The 21,600-nt window shown below is 34.9% G+C and overlaps 3 protein-coding genes across 5 annotated transcripts in view; 2 read left to right on the top strand and 1 right to left on the bottom strand.

The window, feature by feature from the left end:
* LOC105834932 (gastrula zinc finger protein XlCGF7.1) overlaps nucleotides 1-18,192 on the bottom strand; it is a 63,354-nt gene extending 45,162 nt beyond the window's left edge. For all 3 annotated transcript variants that reach the window (XM_012677790.3, XM_036291467.1, XM_028190251.2), the window contains exons 1-3: nucleotides 17,547-18,192; nucleotides 17,175-17,467; nucleotides 14,936-15,111 (exon numbers count right to left, since the gene is read on the bottom strand). The gene's annotated coding sequence lies outside the window, so the exon portion shown is untranslated. The remainder of the gene's footprint in view (nucleotides 1-14,935; nucleotides 15,112-17,174; nucleotides 17,468-17,546) is intronic.
* On the top strand, nucleotides 1,862-5,057 carry LOC105834933 (mitochondrial pyruvate carrier 1). The gene is made up of 3 exons (XM_012677791.3): nucleotides 1,862-3,757; nucleotides 4,011-4,111; nucleotides 4,581-5,057. The coding sequence occupies exons 1-3, from the start codon at nucleotides 3,699-3,701 to the stop codon at nucleotides 4,748-4,750; spliced, it is 330 nt and encodes a 109-aa protein (XP_012533245.1). The 5' UTR covers nucleotides 1,862-3,698; the 3' UTR covers nucleotides 4,751-5,057.
* A 184-nt stretch (nucleotides 18,193-18,376) lies between the features above and the next one.
* Nucleotides 18,377-20,107, top strand: LOC105834931 (transmembrane protein 147). Its single transcript, XM_012677789.3, has 4 exons — nucleotides 18,377-18,681; nucleotides 18,758-18,896; nucleotides 19,423-19,644; nucleotides 19,726-20,107. The coding sequence occupies exons 1-4, from the start codon at nucleotides 18,605-18,607 to the stop codon at nucleotides 19,975-19,977; spliced, it is 690 nt and encodes a 229-aa protein (XP_012533243.1). The 5' UTR covers nucleotides 18,377-18,604; the 3' UTR covers nucleotides 19,978-20,107.
* The last annotated feature ends 1,493 nt before the right edge of the window (nucleotides 20,108-21,600 follow it).

Below are 21,600 nucleotides of genomic sequence, written 5' to 3' on the forward strand. Positions count from 1 at the left end.
GAGAACGCCTGCAAGAATGTCAGATTCCTTTATTCCCCGCGAAAAGCATAGAAACCAACACTCCAACCGGATAACGCGTTTACGCAATTAAAAAGTACAAATTATTAAATCGCGCGTTATTTCGATATAAAGTCGAAGTTGAAAATATATAAAATTTTCAAAGAGAGAGAGACAGAGAGAGAGAGAGAGAGAGAGAGATTACCAGTATATAATTAAACGTTCATAATTTTATAAGTTTTATAAGTTTTCAGTTTGCTCGTAATAATATATAAGATAAGAACAATGAAATATAAATTGTAAGATTCTGTAACAGATATCCTGGCGCATTAATCGAATCTGGCAATTATTCTTTCTGTAATCGTGCACTAATTATCTCGACATCAATCGGAATAGTTGTTCGTACGACGGGGACCAACAACCTATAATTCGATCTATACGTCGGCAGGTAATTAAAAGCATTGTCAGTGCGGAATACGCGGACAAAGGGACCAGATGTGCCGAAGAAAAGGACGTTCTCGTTTAAGTTTAATCGATAATTACTAGCCGCTGAAATCTTAATGAAACGTAATTTACATTGTGGAATGCATTAATGTGCGACATGTAACTGGCATTCCTACAAAATTATAAGAATCGAGATAATTATTGATTAGTTCTATGGTAAATTATGTAATATAATAATTAGATCTAATATGAAACATTGCTCTATTTCAATTCAAATCAGAATTTAATTTTTATTATTCTTTTATATAATTTCTCATTTTTCCAATTTTTTATAATTTCTATAATTTCTATAATTTCTTACAAAAATTCAGCAAATGGAAAATGTTCTAAATTTATAATCATGTTCCACGTGCAATTTGATGACGGCGTTTCTGTCGCCGGACTCGCGTGAACGAGCGACTTTTTATTCGCAGGGGGATGAAAGTCGTGTCGTACTGTCACGGGGCGACTAGTGCTTGTCGACGGTTTTCTCTGAAAAGAGTGTAGCGGGGGTGTTGGCAAATACGTAGGACGCATTCAGATCAGCGTCGGCCGAGGGCCGAGGGGATCCACCGAACGGGAACGACGACGGAAAAGTAGAAAAGGTTTTCGGCGCGCGTCAGCAAGAGACATCAGAGGCAAGAGGCCGCGCCATTTCCTCCAGTCGAATACAAATCAAATACGTGCGAATGTATCGTGCGTTGTTGCTTTGTACTTCGTGAGGATCAATGCAAGAGGGAAGAGGGAAACTTTGTTTCGACAAAGCGAAATTTTCTCACCGCTCGTACTTTCCGCACAAATAATTAATGAATTCACCCAACTTCAAATAGCTTTCTTTTTCCGGTATGTTTTAATCCATACGCGATATAAAATTACGTATTTTGTATTTATAATTTCGCCGTTAATAAAATGTTTAGTTTGTTAATTGTCGCGTTTCTAATTCATAATTTAATACAATTTTCGCAAACCAATTACTGAAATTTTCTGCTTATTTGTTACACACTTAGAGAAGTAACCTTTGTTCCGTTGTTGCGTTCTGGATAATATTATATCTAAGTCTATAAATATACTTTTATTCTTGAAATACGAGTCAAACGTTATAAATGTAACGATCTCAGAAGATTCTCGGAGAGCGGCCGGAAAACTAAAATAAATATTGATACACGTCAAAGGGAACGTCGCGTGTAAATGACATTCCGGGAAGATCGCAAAATGCAGCACAGCGTAATACGCGAAACGAAAAATAGCGGCAATACTCTTGAGTGCCTCGGATGGTGGCCTGGGGGACCTGGGGACCGCGGGATAAGGATTTGCTTTCGAAAGGGGAGAGAGAGAGAGAGAGATACTCGTGCGAATGCTAGATACGGGAATGCATATGCAGGAAACATAGTCGATTTTAGGTACGTGTATACAGGGCGCTTGCCAGGGCACTCAATACATACATCAAAATTGAAAATTCGATACAATGAATAAAATAAGAAAAAGGAATTTGTCTCACATTTTTCTTCTTTTTTACTACACAAGTATAAAATGCTTTCAGTTTTTAAAATAAAAACGTAGGCTGTACGTATCAAAGTAAGAATTTAATGTAGTACTTACAAAATTAAAGGCTGCATAAAGCTAAATGTTGAACATTAAATGAGTAACTACTTATTTTCATAATGCAAATGTAAAATATCAAATCACTTGAAATACGTATATTTCTAAACCTAGTTTTAAACTTACGTATCTAATTAAATAATATCTAACAACGATAACTAAAACATAAAATTCATTAACATAATTATATTGAGAAAGGTAACTCTTAAATTTAAAGCATACCATTATAAGATATTTATACTTGAACAAAGGGGCATTAATCTCTAAATTTATATAAAATAGTGCAGTCTATTAGTACCGCAGAAGGAAAGAATTGCTCTGAAACTAAAGTGATCATAGTCGCTTATCGAACTTGAAATATCGTCAGGCCGAGGGTACCGGGATCGCCTCGACACACTGCTGGTCTTCGAGGGTCCCATAGTCCATCCCCTTCTTAGATCAATAATACTATTCCCGTGGCAGCGCATGCGTCCCACGGCGTCTCCCGTTACAACCCCCATACGCGAGCTGGTTTCCACCCCCGTTGAGCTGCGTTCAGAACGTCGCGTACCCCTCCATGCAACATTCATAGCGCCATCAATATTATACGCGCGAAATAATAACCTGTGCATTTATTATGAGGGGGTGGTTCCTTCGAAAGGTCGAATATAAAAAAATACACTAGGATCATGATAAATATGCGTGCAAACTGTTATGCAAATCGATCAAATTGAATAGTGAAGGGTCGCTAGAAAAAGATGAATCAGTACGTGCAATTTGTCTAGTAATCGATCAATCGAAAAAATTAGTTGAGCGATATGTAAATGAATTAGACATATATTTAAACATTTCGAGTAGTAAATACGATGTCCATTATACATGATAATTCTCTTCATTTACATTGCATAGATTTATAGCATGATGATAAGCAGCCGACCTTGATACACTAGCTATATCGTGAAAATACACACCTATTACGAAACTATATCCAAGCTAGACTCGTAAACAGCGTAAACAGCAACGCGAGATCTCGACTTGAAATTCCGGTTTTCTGACGATTCCGATGGCAGTTAGCGTTCGATAGTCGTAGATCCGAGTGAAAAGATCGCGCATAGCGTAGCAACAATCATAAAAGACAAGTTCATAAGTTTAAAAACGACTTCAAACTGAAGTATGAAGCGTGTTATTCCGTTCCGGAAAAATGATTTATAATCTTTTCTCGTTATCATCGTGATAGCATCACGTTTAGCGTTATCGTCAGCATTCGTCATAGCGTTTTAGAAGTGTGTTCACGTTTTAAAATTTAATTTGCTGAAAGAAATCTAAATGTGTGACAGTGCAATTGCATTAAGAAGAGAAAATTGCGGCTGAAATTGACGTTAGAAATTCTCGAGATGATAAGCGAAATCGTGTGCCTGTGATAAATCGTGTAGCGCGCGCAGCAGAAGTTACAGAAGTCAACTATCATGTATCGTGGCTGGTATTGGCTTTATCGTCGCTTGATCTCAACACCTTTCAGTTGAAACTGTCAGTGTCAGTGCCGCTTAGGTTAAATACAAAGCAAATACTAGCTGCACGCCAAACAATCTCGTGGCGTACGCAATTAAAAATCTCATTGATATTCCGATTCTTCCTTCATCATGTCTAAACGACTGTTGAAATCTGTGCTAACTAAGGAAACCAAAGATTATTTTTTGAGGTAACGTTCACTTAACATAGACAGATAAACTGACTTCAAAATATACATGCATAAAATAAAATTAAAATAGAATATTTTTTTCAATTAAAGTTATAAAAAGGGCCTGTAATTCTCCTTTTGTAATTGCCTAATTTCTAGTATATTATATAAATATCGTTGGTATGTTTGTTTCTCTTTTTGAGAGTATTGTATTCGATACTTTTACACTTGAGTATAAGAGTGCGATTAAAGAGGTAAATAAACTACTTTTAAGCACGCACTTTTGGGGTCCGGCATTCAACTGGATGATACCTGTGGCAGCCATATCCGACATGCGAAAGCATCCAAAAATCATTAGCGGCAAAATGACTCTAGGTGAGTTCGATATTTGGTGATACGAACTTTACCGGTAGACCTTTCGAAGAATTCATTCACCGTCTCTTAATAATCGCGACAGAGCGAGTTGATGCGCGACGAACAGAGGGAGGGAAGGGGACGAAAGGGATCCATAAAATAATTGCTGCTCGAGCGCAGCAAATAACCGTTTATTTCTTAATGAGCGGCACATTGCGAATGTCTGAGATGCATACCAACTTAAAATGTCTGCAAGTAAAATGTTATAAATTTAATCACGTTTAATCTCTTAAACGCAACCGCGCTACTCCAAAGAGTTTCCTCTTAATTTCGTAAATATGTAGTCTCAGAGAAATATTCACATAATGAACCAACTGCTCTAATATCATTTCTCGATAATAGTGAAATAATGAGATAATAAATTACGTGACAATAAACTTTATATTAATTTGCATATTTACACGTTAGTTTTTTTTTTCTGATTTATTAGCCTTGACCCTGTATTCTATGGTATTCATGCGGTTTGCTTGGAAAGTACAACCACGAAATTTGTTGCTGTTCGCATGCCACATCACAAATGCTGGAGCCCAACTCACGCAAGGTTACAGATTCCTCAATTATCACTACGGTCAGCAAAAAGAGCCTGAACAGAGTAAATAACGTAGCCAGTAGCCACGCAAGTAATGCGTTCCAACGATATGTTTAACTTGCAATGTATAAAATATGAAACAATAACAAATCCATTTCTTTATTACTACCGTTGACTTTTGTTATAAAATAAGCTGAAAATAATAGCGGATAGTAAGGTGTTGCTTTTTATTCCGAAACGTGATAAATTATATGTAAATTTTATGTGCGCATAAAACGTCAAAAAATAATTTGTTACAACCGTAAAGAAAATTTCTTCTAGTTTCTTCACTCCCATTATCATGTATAAAAATATATATGTGCAAATATAAAATATATACATATGTTCTTTCCATTATCGGAGCATGTTATCAACCAGTAACGCTCTGATACTCATGGCAAACTTCATCGTTGCTCAACAGATTTATTGCAACAATCTAAGATGCAAACAATAGTAGCGCGGCATTAGATTTAACCACGGTAATTATTATAAAAGCGTACGCGTGAGCGTGTAATATATTATAATAATTGCTAATATATTGGAAAGCCAGAACTCGAGGGTCTGGCGTAATGTACCCTGGCGCAACACTGTTAACACTGTTGCGTATACGCGAACGATTCCGCTTATTAAGTTATTCCGTTACTATTCTTTTAGTAATTGTAGCTAACGTGCAGTATTTGTGATTCAACGATTGCGTGTTATAAAATGCTGAACTTGCACACTCCAAGATATGTAACATCTTGCTCTCCGTAAAGTGTCTTTTCTCAATCGCGACTGAAATGATAAAATTCCGCAGCTTTTTTTAATTATATGATACTTGAGATTTATTATGGTTGAACGATGCTATCGTACTTTTTTTTTCGAAATTCTTTTGTCGATTTTTTAATGGAATTCTGACAATTTGATATTAATTTTAACAAAGATTCAAATATAATTTTTTTTCAAATGTGCAAACTTATTTTTTTCGAACAAACAATTTTCCTGGTTTTTCGAAAAAAAAGCTTCTATATTTTTTCAATATTTTGTCCCTTTTTTCTATCTTATATATCATTCTCTTCTTCGTCTGTCGTTATTTTTCCGTGTCTAAAGGGCACAAGTTTATTCGACTCAGCTCCAATTCGGCCGTACGAACGAATGTATAAGGAGAGCAATAATTTCCTGGGGTAGCTTCTCGCGCGCGATACTACAGGGGTGCGGGCACGGCATGGCGGGCACTCGATCGTACTAGGGTCATTTTATGGGATCTGGCACGGATCAGACGCACGAATCTATCCTCGGTATTTTCCGAATGCTAAGCCGCACTGTCCTCCTCTCCCCGCCATTTTTCCCTTCGCCTCTCGCTCTTTTTCCTTCAGTCCTGTCCAAGGATATAAAATCCACCCCCGACTAGCTGAATAAATATATATGGCCTTATTAGCCCTTTGTGCTTGGCGTCGATCATGCGGCACGCCCCGCCGGCGCTCCTTTGCTGCTTGTTGATGAAAATGTTTCAAATGACGTAATCTAATAGTGTTTTTACAATGTTCTTAAAAAAGTTGCTTGAAAAACTAAGCTTTGAAAAAATAAATTGATCTTTATTTTCAAACAAAATATTGAATAGATAGTATCCAATTTATTGTCGTCAGTAATAATAAATGCAGGTAAAAAATTCAAACTTTGAATTTCTTACCGAAATATTGAATATAAGCCCATCGCACCTCGTACTTCGTCGTAGTTGTAAGGTATCTAAATTTGTAAGGTATCTAAATCCATATTATCCGTTTCCGCTAGTCGCCAACCAGAATAATCGCTTTCTACGTCCTCGATAAGACAAATCCGGCGTTTTCCATTCACGTCCTTCGGTCCTACGGGTTTTGTCATGCCCGCGCGGAAACAATCGCAGAATCGTACGAAGAGGGACGTGGAGGAGACGCGGAGAGCGACAGGGAGAGTCCTTCGGGACTGATTTCACAAACAAATGCCGCCGATTGAATCCTGGCATGTCGCAAGATGGATCGCTCTCTTTGAATCACAGATTACCGGCCGCCTCTGCCTTCCATCTCGCCTCGTTCCATCGTATCGTTCCGCCGCCGCCGCCGCGACGTACATCGTCCTCTCCTCCGCCTCGCCCTTCCTGCTGGACCACTTCGTCCTTCGCGGAGGCGCTTCCACCTCCGTGAACGGTTCCCTACTAGCGGGCAGCTCGGCAATTTGCCACATGCCTACACAGCTGCGACCCTCTCTCTTTCTCTTCTTCACCCTGTCGTTACTGGTATCTCGAATCTTATGTCAACGACGACCAAGTCGATCGTAAAATGTCGCGAAATTGACGGATTAATAAAACACCTATGTTAATTGGATATTAAAGTAATTGGACGAAAGCTGTAATAAACTATACTTAATACGATTGGCACATTATAAAGGTTGATACAATGTGTACGTATATTGTATATGTCAAGTTTATGCAAAATAATCTATAATGAATTTTAGTAGTTTATAAATGTAAATAAATAAATAATGAAGGAAGGTATTGTTATAAATAATAGTGGATACAGATATATTCGAGAAGAAAAGCAGAGCCTCATACTAATACAACCAAAATCGCGCGAAGTATAGCGCGGTGTCTCGGAACACCGAGCGTAATCGAAGAACGTTCTGTCGACGGGTTTAAAATAATTCGATGAAGAGGAAAAGGGCGCCGCCGCAAGCGAAATGAACTGTAAAGCGGAATGCTCGGATTGTAAAGCTGCCCTCGCGAAGTTGCATGAACTGCGATCGGCGAAAAAAAACAAGAAAAGGGGAAGAGAGAGAGAGAGAGAGAGACAACCGAGGGGAACGACCCTTGTTCCGAGACTTTTCGACGCTGGGACGATCTTTAAATTAAGTGCGTCAGCTTATGACGCCCGTGTAAAGTCTCGCAGGGTGGATTTTTGATTCGCGTGCACGAGTTGAGCGGGAAAACTCCTGAAATGCGTAGCGAATTGCGCGCCGCCGGCGGGCACCCCGAGGGTGAAATGAATCAAGCACACCCTCGCCATGCAGGACATACATTAGGCTGACACCGGACTTACCATTCGGAATGCTGACGATTTCTTATGTCAGAGATGAAAAGGAATAAGAGTGTTTCCCTAGAAAATCGAGGAAATATTTCGTGAAAACGAATAGAGAATAGGAAATCACTTTACCGCTAGTCGTAATCATTTCAAGTATACCTGCGGTAGTTTTTATTATATGTGTATATGATAATAATTCGACACAAATATTTGCAGTATTTTATATTTATAGAACAAGAAAAATGGTTTTTTCCTGGAATGATTTTAGCTCTTTTTGAACTTAATAAATAATTTCAGTAAATATTATTTTAACAAAATTTGCTATCTTGACCTGAGCTGAATTGAAAGCTTTCTTCTAAGGCTCTTCTAAAAACACTCAGAATCGTCTGCGAAAGCGGAATATTATTGCAGTTACCAAATGTTAATAAAATATAAATATTAGCCGTTGTGTAAAAACAAAGAAAAACAGATATTTCAAGAGCATGGCTGCACAAAAGATTATCGAAAAACATCCCTCCAGAATTTAATGCACCAACTGCGAGATGTATATACTCCTGGTGGATTCATAAAAATGTACTTCAGCCACCCCTGTAAAATAATATGGGAGTCAGGGCGCGCGTAAGCGCACCATAAGAACGTAAAACGCACTGTGTTAAAAAAATCATGAGTGTACTATCTTGCGCGTCATTCCCTCTCCCGAAGTTACATAAACATATAAATTCGCTAAGTTCTCGTCTTCGAAGGATACTACGATTCGTCAGAAGATGCAAGTAATTTCGTAGAATGCACATAGTGTCTTTCAAATTACGTAACATAAATACATAATCTCGAGAGTTCAGCGGAAGCATGGGAGTGATTTCGAAAAGTAGAAACGAACGCTCGCCCATTTCCCTCGGTTGATTTTACGACGAATATAAGAAACGAAGATTCACGAGGAATGACGAACGTAAGAGTGCGAAAGGTAATGGGGGTGGACTGACTGGTCGGCGCGCTACGACGGGATGTTTTCGTTCGAGGGGGTGGGCCAACGTGGATGGCAACATAATCCCCGATCGAGGAACCCGGCACATGGGAACATGGGGGACATCTTATCTTCATATTACACACCCGTCGTGGTTCTCAACCTACATTGTCAGCAATGTGTTCCCATAGGTCACAGATATCCTAAAGTCGATAGGTACAAATTATCTCGCTTAATAATAGCAGTATAGATAACAATACTTCACACATTTAGTATCCTTTTAAAAAATATACATAAAAATATGAAGAAAAAAACATACAACTGATTACTTCTCATTACTATATGTCCATTGGTGACGAGATAAGTTTATTGCTGAGTTATTAAAATAAATTTTCCAGAATTTCTCTAAAGAAGAAAATTCTAGCTTCGCTTCGTGGAAATTCCGCAAGGATATTCATTTTACTTTCTCATTTCCAATACTGCACAGTGCATTCCTCGCAATTTCTCCGCCAGTGTCAAATACATTCTATCACGCAAAATCGATATCTCATAAGATTAATAAATGTCACATCGACTCTACGATTGAATCGATCGATGCGATATAAGACGCACTTGGATTACGTTACTTTAAAAGTTCGCAGAAGGCAGTAAACAACTTCTGTTTCGTACTGCGCAAGAATCACACGTGCTATCGCACGGATGCGGAAATAGATGGACGCGCGTGCACGTACACTCGCATACATGTACGAACTCGCATATAGAACGATTTCAGCGACTGAGGATGGTTTATGACCCGTAACCTTTCTACCCCCACCCTCTCCTTGCACCCCTACCTTCGCAGATCTCCGCCCGCTCTATCGCAACGTGACTCCATCCCTCTGTAAACTCGATCCAATATATTAGGGTTAGCTTCAGCGGGAAGAAGCTATCGACGCCGACCTACCGAATCGCCGTCTTTGCCATTTCTGCCCGTTGGAACTTTCGGACTCGATAGTTTGGTCCTTGATAATCGATAGAAAAATTAACAGATCGCGAAGAAAGTAATCAGCTCTGAAAGAAACATGCATGTAGTAGAAGATTGTATTTTTCGATTAATTTATTATATTTTAGGATGAGAACAGGATATATACAATTTGTATATTGGTAAGGAAAAGTTTAAATGTGATTTAATAAAAATTCCTTGCAAGTTTTGGGATTATCGCTGCAAAATATTTAATATAGCAGTAATTTTGTCGAAGAAATATAAAGGCAATCGATAATTGTTTTAAAGATAAATTTGTAAACGGATTTGTGGGAAAGGTGAGAATTCCAAAATTTGTATCTGACATTCGAAATTATGGCGAGAGCCGCGATAACACACAACTTTTTCCCCTTCGATTTCCATTTTCTCCGATATGCAGTGCTCCGACATTTTCTCCCTCCTTACGATTGGCCGCTACAAGGGACCTTCGGTACGTTCCGCCAGACGCTGGGGTTGGCAACTTTGAAGGATATTTTTTATTCATGTGACGTGTTTGAGGGCGCGGAAAAACACATTCTCCCGATTCAAGCTAGGATCGAACCAGGGGAATCGTACTTCCACCTACGTCTCTCGGCTAGAATCTTCAATTTTAAAATTCTCCCTGAGCCAAGTCTATAGTCTCTCGTCCTTTCGGTCAAGATGGACGAGTCAACGTAAAGCAATTCGAGTGAAGTACGAAAGCTGGACAAACTTTAATGCATACGTGAAATAATAATTTTCTCTATTATTCAATTATTACATTTCTAGCAACAATAAATTGTTTTGCATTATTTCTGTTTTATCCGTTTAATAATTATGACAAATAATTATAGCTGAATATTATCCCTGTGTGTTTTTAAGCGAAAAATAACAATTTTTGAAAAAATAATCAAGTACTGTTTCTATTTTCTGAGATTTTAAATCGGATAAGCTTGATATAAAGATGAGAAAAATTAAGCCGTGATTTTAGGACACAATATATGTTAGTACTATTCTTTCCTATATGGATGTACGGTAAAAGGACGCTAAAAAAGCTCTTTTGTTAATTGGTCGCTCAAAACCAAAGGATGGGGAGATTTCCGAGGAACTTGCGAGACGCAGCTCGTCCCGTGGGATATCAAGGAAATTCTACAGATCGGAAGTCTTTCAAATATTTAGCAGCAATATCCAATTTCTCCTCCTGTATCCCCACAATTCTTCATAGTTGATTTGCCGAGGCCGTCGTTCGACTAAAGGCCATTATCAATCGATCGCGAGTACATCTTTAATTAGGGATCATTTATCTTTAATTAAAAAGTGTAAAATGCTTGCATAATAAAACATTGTGCTAATTACATCAATGGAAATAATTAAAAATTTTCTATTAAACCGTTTTTCATATTGAGAAAATAAAAATGGTATTTATAAATAAACAAATGAAATTACATGATCATGTTTAGAACTCATATGAGCTAATGGGTAACTTTTAAGAACTCCGGAGACATAATAGGTTTTCTCTTGTCCCCTCATTTCAATCAAGACCTGTCAAGACAACCAAGAAAGTTAAGACGTGGTACGCGCGCGAATAACTCTTTGGTAAGTTGTTGGTTTCGCCAACAGATAATTCCAGTGTGTGAGAAAATTGTTGATATCAGCAACACATAGTGGCTCGTCAATTTGGAAATGACAAGGCGGTCGGTTGCACGGACACCGCCAAATGGAACTTCTAAATGGATAAGATATAAGAGTTAACACTCGAGCGAAAGAAGGAATTAGGTGTCTGATGTATGAGCCACCGTCATCTACCCGTTCACTTCCGATGAAGCATACGCCCCATAAATGATGGTGACATTTTCTTCGGATCGTCCTTTTGAAAACGTAATAAGTCCAACGGATCGCGAGAATACAGTATCGCCATTAAAATGTAAAATTAATGCGAGGAAAACGAGAAGAACCTTTCACGTATTATGCGCGTATTAGCAAATTGTGTCATCATCCTGTTTTACTCGTGTTTGTTCTAAATGTAAAAGTTCCCGAAAACTGATATCACCGACAAATCATATCGCGGGATCGATAAACCGCGCGACGAGGGGCATTTTCTTCGCGTAAAGTTTGCAGATTCGATCTCCGCGACATCGACACGAGCAAACGCACAAGTCAGGGAAGTAGAAGTGGATGGCAGGGTGATGCATGTCCCGTGTACCAAGGGGCGAGGGGATGGCACGGAAAACGTGATCCTGTGACTGATCCGTGAAAGCGTGAAAGGGTTTCCACTCCTTTTTCCACCCCTTTATCCACTCTACGAGAACACGGGGGTGTCGCGAGGCGACGATCAATCACTCCGTGCCACAGCAACGACGCACCTCCCCTTCCCACCTAACTGACATCGCCCCCTCAACCGCTACCAACTCCAGTTAGGATATTCACATAAAGGATTTCTACTGATATAGCCGGAATGAACAATGCTTTCTTTGGATCAAATATGTATTCCATGCAATACTTCTGTATTATGTTGTTTATTATTTAAGTATTTCGACATGAAAAAAATTCGCTATCATTATTACGTAGATAATACTTTTAGACAATACTTTTGTAACTATTAATGTATCAAGATGTTATATCAAAATTATATATTTCCAAAAGACGAGTCCTCTTACCTGTCCAATAATGTATTAATTTTTAACAAACTAAAACACGTTTCGAAGGAAGCGTTTGATGCATTCACTACAGACTTTTCTTCGACAAAATATCGATGAGTGTAAAGAAAAGAAAGAAGGAAGAAAGGAAGGAAGGAAGGAGGAAGGAAGAATGGTCAGACTACGAGAAAGAGAAAAAGGGTGGCGAACGAGTGGCGATTAAGGATTGTAGAGAAACGAGCACGCACTGGAAATCGTAGGTCAAGATATCCAATGCTGCTTTTACGGGCGGTGTCCGTGTCGGGAGATACTAAAACTAATGTATTCATGAGATAATTATTTCTTGCATTCATTACGGGGCTGTAAAGTTTTTATTGGACTCTGGTCGAGCTGGCAAAGGTGCGAGCCATCTTTACAAAGTTAGAGAGAGATTTGCTCTCTCTCAATCGCCTCTTTCTTCTATTTCATGCAGGCCCGTTTATGGCACATTTAAGGACAGTTTTTAGCCCGGATCGTGCTGATAACCTCCGAAACTTAAACAAGCTAGCGATGTCAGGAATGCTAAAAGCATTCTTCAGTAATGTTTAACGGCTCGGGCAATATTTCGACGACCGCATCTGCACTGTGCAGTAGAAGAAATGCGGACTGCTTCCGTCCTTACACTTCGCGTACATTAAGCTGACTGGAGAAGCAAAGTGATTTCATGTGCAAATGTCATCTCAGAAAGACGTATAAGGAATTTATTCAATTTAAACATTAAAAATATGTTTATCATTAGCCCGATTTCGAGGGCATTTGAAAAAAGTTGATGTTAAAAGATTAATATTGTTAAACATTATATGGATTTTATGTGCAAATGATGCCAATATAATATTTCGTTCCAGACAATTTCTATACCACGATACAAATGTTTATGCTCAATATTCTTTTCAACATTTTTTTCTAGAGTTTCAGTTTTATGCGTTATTTTATAATAAATTCATTATAGGAGCTGCTTACTATTTTGATTGTCTGTATAGAGTCTTTATTTTTATGAAGTAGTAAAGCGAGCATATTCCGTTTCTCGCGCTCGGATGATTCAACTGTTCTTCTCTCTTAAAACGTGGGGATGGTATTAATGCTGCGCGAAAAAGTGATTAATTAAAAGCGCAGCGCTGCGTAGGAATATCGACGACAGCGCAGCTCGTCGGAATGAAGAGCCTTTATTCGCCTTTGTACATCCGCTAATTATATCTTTAATTAGATCATTTCCGCGCAACACCGTCTCAGACGTTAAATAATAAAGAGAGGCTCGTTAAAAATCTTTTCCTAGGGCTGTTTTTTTCCCCCGCTTTAAATATGCAAATCGCGGCTTAATGGCCAATCAAACGGTTTGGTTAAAAATTACGCCGCGGTCTGATGTCTACTTCATTAAACATTTTTACAGTTGAAATCCTTCTTTCATCATCCTTCGTCTTCATTATTATCATAATGGACATCACGCGACGATTCTTTTATATTTTTTATTTTATAATTTCGATATGCGATATGTTTAAACAAGATACCAGTGTCTAAGAACTGTGATCGTTTCGTTGCATAAAATAAATGTATAATCAAATCTTATATATTATATATATAATATATATAATATAATATAATTATATATATATATAAAATATACAATATAAAATTTGTATTAAATCTTATATATTTAAATTTGTATCTTTGTGATTTTGTTTTCAAGTTGTATTTGTTTGTAATGAATGCAATTTTCTCAAACATACTGGACAAAAAATCAAGCAACACAAAAAGTCGAAAGATATCTGACATCCTAACTTTGCAGACGTCTATTAGATGTTCTTTAGATATCTTTTGGACTTCCGCATTGCTCGGAAGTTTCCAAGAAACTCGCTTAAAGATTTCGACCCGATTCAACCTGCGTCCTATTATACTCTAATATCGCAAAATCGAGAATTTTTCTCGTACTAATACTCTTTCAGTATTATTAGAAGTAAAAAAAAATCCAAAAAGGAGCATGTGATGGTGGAGACTGTCCCAGAAGGACGTAGGCACCAGTGGAATATTAACAACTTTACCTGTGAAGCTATGAAGAAAAAACATTATTCCTTTCTGTATTGCTTCCGCTGAATGAAAAAAATGTATCAATTTCTCTCATATAAAAACGTGCTTATGCGCTGTACATGAAGAATGGCAAACATTCTATGGATTTTTCTATGTCCCAGCATTAACACAACTAAGAATTATGCCAAAGTCCGTGAAATAAGATAAGAAAAAAGAAAAAAGAGATGGAATTTTTTTTTCCGCTTTCCACATTTCTCTGATTACTTATGAAATTCAATTAATTTTTTCACCTTGGATCTTTCATCATCATACTACATTAATTTTAATGTTTTTTTAATGTTTTTGATCTTTTTCATACAAAGTGTACATGTGAATTTAATTCAATATTTTGATAAATAATAGAAGAATATAATTTTAGACAAATACGATGAAAAAATGTTCTTCAATTTATTTCAATTTCTAATAGATTTCTATTTATTAAAAAACTTGCAACAAATTGAATATATATATCCTAACATGCTTCTTCTCTTGCAAATCATGTTACTTACCGGAGGGACGAGAGGAAGATTGGAGAAATCGGATTTCCAACGCGAGAAAACGCTAAACGGAAGAACGATCGATTCCGTGGGCGCAAACGTCGAGACACGAGATTTTCACACAGTGTTCGCAGGCCTGTGCGATTCCTATAATCCTGTGCCGCCCGCACTCGAGCTTTCATTTCTCCCTGTAAAAAGGAGAGCGAAATTGAAATCGGCTTTCCGAAATTGCGCGCCGTCCCGTAAGCATCCCTAGGGAAGGAAATGCAAACACGCCTATGCTGAGTACGTGGCCCATCAAAGAAGAAGGGAGACAACAAAAGAGTGTAGAGTTCGGGGTTGAGAGAGACGCATTTGTCATCACTCTCAGGATCGAGACCTTCATATCTAAATCCAAGATAAATCCAAGAAAAGCACTAGGAAGCTTTAAGTTCCAATAAGCGAACCGTTTGTGCACGATATATAAGGAAATATTTGGTAACGTATAAGAAAAGGGTGGCTTCTCTGAAATGGTTAAACGTAATAACAAATATTACAATAAGGTTTATAATATTAAATATAGTTCAATTTCACATTACATACTACAGTTTTATTATTATATTTACATGCTCATATATATATAATTGAAATTATTATTATATTAAATTTATTGAAGCATAAATATTTTCAAACAAATATACCATTGTAAAAATGTATTAACATTTAATTAGTTTTATTTTTATATTAACTGATAGTGAATTCGATTGGTTTAGATTGGATTGAATATCTACAATTTCGAAAAATATTTCATAAAGTCACTAGTTACGTCATCTGTTGCAATTATAAGGTACTATAATTATGATTGTAAAGTAAATGTGTGTAGGAAATCAATTGTAGCGCCATCATACGAATAGCATTTGAAACATGTGTCTTTTTCATAGGTATATCGATTTGTTAAAAAATATATTTTACAGAGAAATAATATTTTTTTAATTATTTGACTCAAGTTTTTAATAGTAAAACTTAAAAAAATAATTTACGCTGAGTTAATATTTAAGATAAGATTTGTTGAATAAGAGATGAATGATAACGTAATGGTATAATACAAATATAAAAGTTTAAAAAAATAAAAACTAACTTACTGTTGAGTCATGATATACATATGTTTCACAAAGTATATATTAGATGCAAATAAATATTTGCAATATATATTTCAAAAACACAGAGTCTATATAATATTTGTGTAAAACCAATAAAAAAGTAGGCTAAAAAATACATTTATATCGTGAATTCAAATTGTGACGAAAAATATTTGCTTGAAAATGATTGAAAAATCAGTCACACTACACGTTCTTCCACCCTTGAACTCCACTATAAAACTGACTACCCTTTTTCCTGAAGTTTGTATGGAAAGCAACAGGGAATGTAAGCTCCTCCCATTTCTCACTCCCAAAGAAGATGAAAAAAGTGAAACCCAGAATATATATTATTTAACATTATTTCTCAGATTAATATTATAAAATGCTCGTAAAAAAGTAATGATATAATACTAATAAAAAAATAACATTTCATTATGAAGCACATAAGTTATGTAGGAATTACAAATTTATTTTGCATACTTTATTTCTTTAATAATTTTTATAAAACTACTTTATCTTAAAGCAATTGTTTAACAACATTTCTTTCATAAATAACATACAAAATTCTAGTGTATGTTTTTTGGGGTTGATCGGATGAAAGGGGTGAATATTTTTTTCATTCAAGGGGAAAAAAGGATGAAGGGTTGAAACAGGGTGATGGATATAATTTTTTCTCACTGGTATTCCATTGTGTACTATTTCAATAGCATTTCAATAATATTAAGCAATAATTTTAAGGTTGCAGCTTTAAAAAATTTGATTAGATAATATAAAGATAACGTTTAGTATGTACCAAAATATATCTAAAATTGCTCAACATAGATTAAAGAATATTTAAAAAAGATATTTATAGACTCTAAGTGTATTTGAAAAATACAAAGCACATATGTCATTTTCGTTAGACATATGTATTTATTTTTTGTAGATAAAGATTAATCGTATTTGAGTGTGTAAATAGTTTAGAAAATTTTGTGACCTATTTTTAGAAAACCAAAAGTAATTTCTAAAGATATGAACATAATACATAAATATAAGAATACAAAAAAAAAATTAAATAATTCTTTCTAGAAAAGAAAGTCTGCAAGTTTTTATACAAATCATTTTGTATATGTACACTTGAAATTATTACACACTTTCAAAGTTACCACTTCACATAATCCTGACATTTTGCTTGATAACACTACGAGGCATACTACGAGGCAGATCTGACAACAGCCTGTGGCGAACTGAGCTACCCTTTCCATGCAGAGTAGTCTGCGGGGTAGATCCAATACTGTCCTACCCAATCACAGGCAGCTCCTAACCAACCCCCAGGAGTTTATCCTCCGTAAAGAACGTTGGAGAGGGACAGCGAGCCATAGTCTCCGAGATACCGAGCATGCTCTGACGGAACAGTCAAAATCCCATGTGTCGTATCCTATCAACTCTGATAGAAAACAAGAAAAAAAATTGTCCAATATTATTTTTATGCAGCAAAGGTTGATAGGTATCTTATTAATGCTTACCTTATTCCTATTATTGATGAATTTTTGATTAACTTACATAAAGACTTATATAAAGATTTTATTATGTCTACAACAATTATTTAAAGAAAAATATATAAACTATAGAGCATACAAGTCAGAAATTGCTTAAGAACCACAACCAATACTTTTGCTGCTGCAACACCCTTTTTTAGCAGCTACCCCTTTTTATGAGGAAAGGGGTGGCTGTACCCCTTTCAAAGGGGTTAAAATATAAAAGAGGGGACTATGTAATGTGCCATCAGAGATGTTTTATCAAAGAACCAAATGGTCCTAAATTGAATAATGTCAGGAAGTATGATATTTTTCTTCGTTTTTTTTTTATAATCTCGAACTTTTGACACTTTTGTATACAATTTTTAAATCATTAAAACACAATCTACAATCGCAAAAAATATAATTTATTGGAACATATATATCGGTCACAATAAGATAACACGTAGTAAACAATATTTAATATGATAGTTAATCACAAAATCAATAAAAAGAGATTTTTTCGATATTATTTTCTTTATAACCTAACAGATTTGAAATATTTCCTTTTTCCATTGTGAAATATTCACTAAGAATGACAAAATAATGTTTCAACTTCAATTTCATAAAACGTGATTTATATTTTCGCTTGTCAAAATTTTTATGATACATTAAAACTAGGAAATTTTTAATAAAATCTGGCTCACAACGTGGTTGGGTTATGTTGAAGTTTTAAGCAGATTCACTCTTTATCCACTGAGCGTATTGTCAGAAATGTGATCTACGAGTTTCATGAGTTGACCATAGTTTGCGACACGAGATTTGTCCTTTACAGTTAAACTTTTTATATTCCTTATTTTTTCTCTTTTTCCATTTAATATCTAATTATATATTTGTTTCATTATAAGTGTAGAAAGTAAAGTACAGCTGCAAAAAAACTATATAAGTAAAAGGATAGACTGGGATAGACGTATGTAGATTGTAGTGTGTCACAATGGTCATGATTTGGTTATGACTTGTTCATTTCTTATAATTAATATCACAAATTGACTGAACATCACTGAAAAATGACGCTGTATCACTTCGGAAATTGTTTGGCATTGGTATACGTGCCATACTACTTGACCTACAAATATTCTGGCTTGTAAGTATTCAAGGAACATTTTCGATTCTAACCTAAGTTTTAAAAGGCCATACAGAGTGAAGGAAAACGTTTTCAGGTCGGAGTACGGTGCATTCTGGAAATGCATTCAAGCCGGTGGTATTTACATATTTACGCAGCTCGTAAAAATGCTGGCGCTTGCGACATTTTTTCCAACTGCTGACAGCGTGGGAGAAGAGGGTTTTGATGTCTTTGGAGTATGTATATTGTTAGATTTTTTCTCACATATAAAAATAAGTAATTTTTTAAAGGTTTTTTTCTTATATATATAGTCTAGTAATAATATTCAAGAAGTAATATTTTTTGCAATAAGTTCTTTGCAATGTTTAAAGATGTTTATTAATATCGATATTATTAACTTAATTATCAGTTTAATTTATGATACTAGTCTAGCGCTTTAGTTAGAGCTGTGTTTCAAAATCAAAAGTAATCGACATATATAAGATGTTTTTCTGTTTATTTATGTTATTCATATCTTGATTTACATATTAACTGTTAAATTAATTTCTTTTGTAATTAAACAAGCATTAAAATTCTGTTATAAATCTTTTATCACGTCTACTTTACATTATTAAAAATATATAGCACTTCTAATTTCTGTGATATTCTAAATTATAGTTGTTTAAATTTTTTGTAAATTTATAAATACGTAGATTAATTAATTGATATATTAATATTTTAAAGAAATCATAAAGCATCCTTTTATTAAAAAAATGTTTTTAGGAATTTTTGAAGTCATCCATTGATCTGGCAGATTTGGTAGGAATTTTGCTAGTACTAAATAGCATACCTGGTAAAGGCCATGCCAAGGTATTAACTGCTGGTATAGGATGGGCAGGAGCTGAAGTGTTGCTTACAAGATTTTTGTTGCTCTGGGTTGGAGCACGTGGTGCTGAGTTTGATTGGAAATATATCCAAAAAAGTCTCGAATCGAATATAAGTTTGGTAAGAATTTATCTATATTTTATGATAAAAAATTAATGAAAGAGCAAGACAATTAAGATTTATTGTGATTTACTTCAACAGGTGCAACACATAACAACCGCGACATTAGTTTGGTTGTGGTCTAGACACGATTTACGACGTGGTTTAGTTCCTTTAGTAATTAGTATGCTTGTACTTACAGTGTACAGGCCACTTATGTTAGACTTTCTTTCATCGTTTTTATTAGCTGGTTCATGGTGGACACTTATTATTAAGGCAGTTACTACCCTTTTTATCGGCGCAACAACATTGCATATTTATGCAGGTCTCGCGCATTCAATTGGAATTTTTTAAACAATACCTGAATTTATATACATACTTATTATGTGTGTGTGCTATATATGGTTGCATTGAACAATGTCTCCCATTTTTCGATAATACTATAATTGTACATTACATAATAAATGCATTGTTATTACATTTATATTGTATTATTTTTATTGATAAAATTTTCTGTCAAATTTTATATTCTGAAAGTAATCATGTTTAGACATTTTTTAAAAATAGGAATATCAGAGAAGTATATGGAATTTTTTAAATATAATGATATTATGAAAAAATACTTCTGTATGTATGTTACATTACATGAATTTCTGTCACGTAATCTTTAATTTCCCTGATTTAAATTGTACTATATAAATAACGTATTTTTATTTAAATTTTAAATAAGAAATATAAAAAAATGTAAAAAATTATTTTTAAATTATTAATTTTGTTAATAAAAATATATTTTACAATTATACATCTTATAGGAGTTCTATTTTTTAATTTATATTCTTGGTTTAAGATTTTTTTTTTAGAACAATGGCTGCGCGGGAGAACAATTTTTACCACATTATTTTGTTCTTTGTTCTAGAGACTCTATTGCGGTTAATGGACGTTAGTGACCGCAAACCTGTATATAAATATTCGCGATGATAATCATTTTAGAATAGAACTCTCCAATGACAGGCCTTGATTGTGTTGAATTTGAAACTAAGCCAAAGCTAAAAGGGGCAAATTATTTCTTGCTCCTTTGACCGTAAATATCTTTGGAAGAAATTGAACACTATTCTTGGTTAATTTTTGGTTAAATGTAATTATATCCTACTGCTTTATCTACAAATTAAGAGTTTTTACAAAATATATAATACAATAAAAATTAGTCAAAGAACTATTGATAAAAAGGAATATATTTTACACATAGTTCATTATCTTTTCAATAATCTTTATAAAATTTATTTAAAATATTAAATATTTTTTCAATGTTGTATTAGGATTTTTTGAAAGACTAATAGTCTATTAATGTTGTTAATTCTTACAAATGTGTAAATCGTAGAAGCAGAGAATTTCCCCGGCTTATATATAATATCTGATTCATCTTGGAAAGAGTTACACAGTGGAATTTCCATTTTAATTATTAACTATGAAACATATATATGATAAGATATAGTAGACATGCCAAAAAAATATCAATTTTTTCTTTGTCTTAATTTAATTGACATAGATTTAAGTAACGGAGCTAAACTAATGATTTTCGTAAGCATATAACTTAAGTACATAATTAGTGTTTCTTATTCTTGATTAAAAAATGATCGGGGATACAATAAATCTCTTTACAGACCTGCTGACCATTCTTTCAATTAGTTCGATATAGCATCGCCAACAATGCTGGAATTCAAATTGACCATTAACTAATAACGCAAATTATATCAATAAACTTTAATAAAGGTTTACGAGGATCTGTCTTCGTATGTATTAATAAAATTGTGACTTCCCTTATAACATTTTGTTTAGAATTTTATATCATATACGTAAAACATACATTGACAATTTAATGAGAAATTTTTGTAATTGATTTTCTTTAATTAAAAATTGCATTATACGTAAAAAATCAAATTTTATGGATTTTTACAACATGTTAACGAATAATTTGCT

The sequence above is a fragment of the Monomorium pharaonis genome, chromosome 8 (genome assembly GCF_013373865.1).
Source record: "Monomorium pharaonis isolate MP-MQ-018 chromosome 8, ASM1337386v2, whole genome shotgun sequence".
NCBI classification, from domain to species: domain Eukaryota; kingdom Metazoa; phylum Arthropoda; class Insecta; order Hymenoptera; family Formicidae; genus Monomorium; species Monomorium pharaonis.

What these genes read in the sequence shown, in the direction of transcription:
- LOC105834933 (XM_012677791.3), top strand. Translation starts at nt 3,699, where the DNA reads ATGTCTAAACGACTGTTGAAATCTGTGCTAACTAAGGAAACCAAAGAT. An exon ending in ACCAAAGATTATTTTTTGAG is followed by an intron (nt 3,758 to 4,010) that starts GTAACGTTCACT and finishes ACTACTTTTAAG; the next exon opens with CACGCACTTTTGGGGTCCGG. An exon ending in TAGCGGCAAAATGACTCTAG is followed by an intron (nt 4,112 to 4,580) that starts GTGAGTTCGATA and finishes CTGATTTATTAG; the next exon opens with CCTTGACCCTGTATTCTATG.
- LOC105834931 (XM_012677789.3), top strand. Translation starts at nt 18,605, where the DNA reads ATGACGCTGTATCACTTCGGAAATTGTTTGGCATTGGTATACGTGCCA. An exon ending in AGGGTTTTGATGTCTTTGGA is followed by an intron (nt 18,897 to 19,422) that starts GTATGTATATTG and finishes AAATGTTTTTAG; the next exon opens with GAATTTTTGAAGTCATCCAT. An exon ending in TCGAATCGAATATAAGTTTG is followed by an intron (nt 19,645 to 19,725) that starts GTAAGAATTTAT and finishes TTACTTCAACAG; the next exon opens with GTGCAACACATAACAACCGC.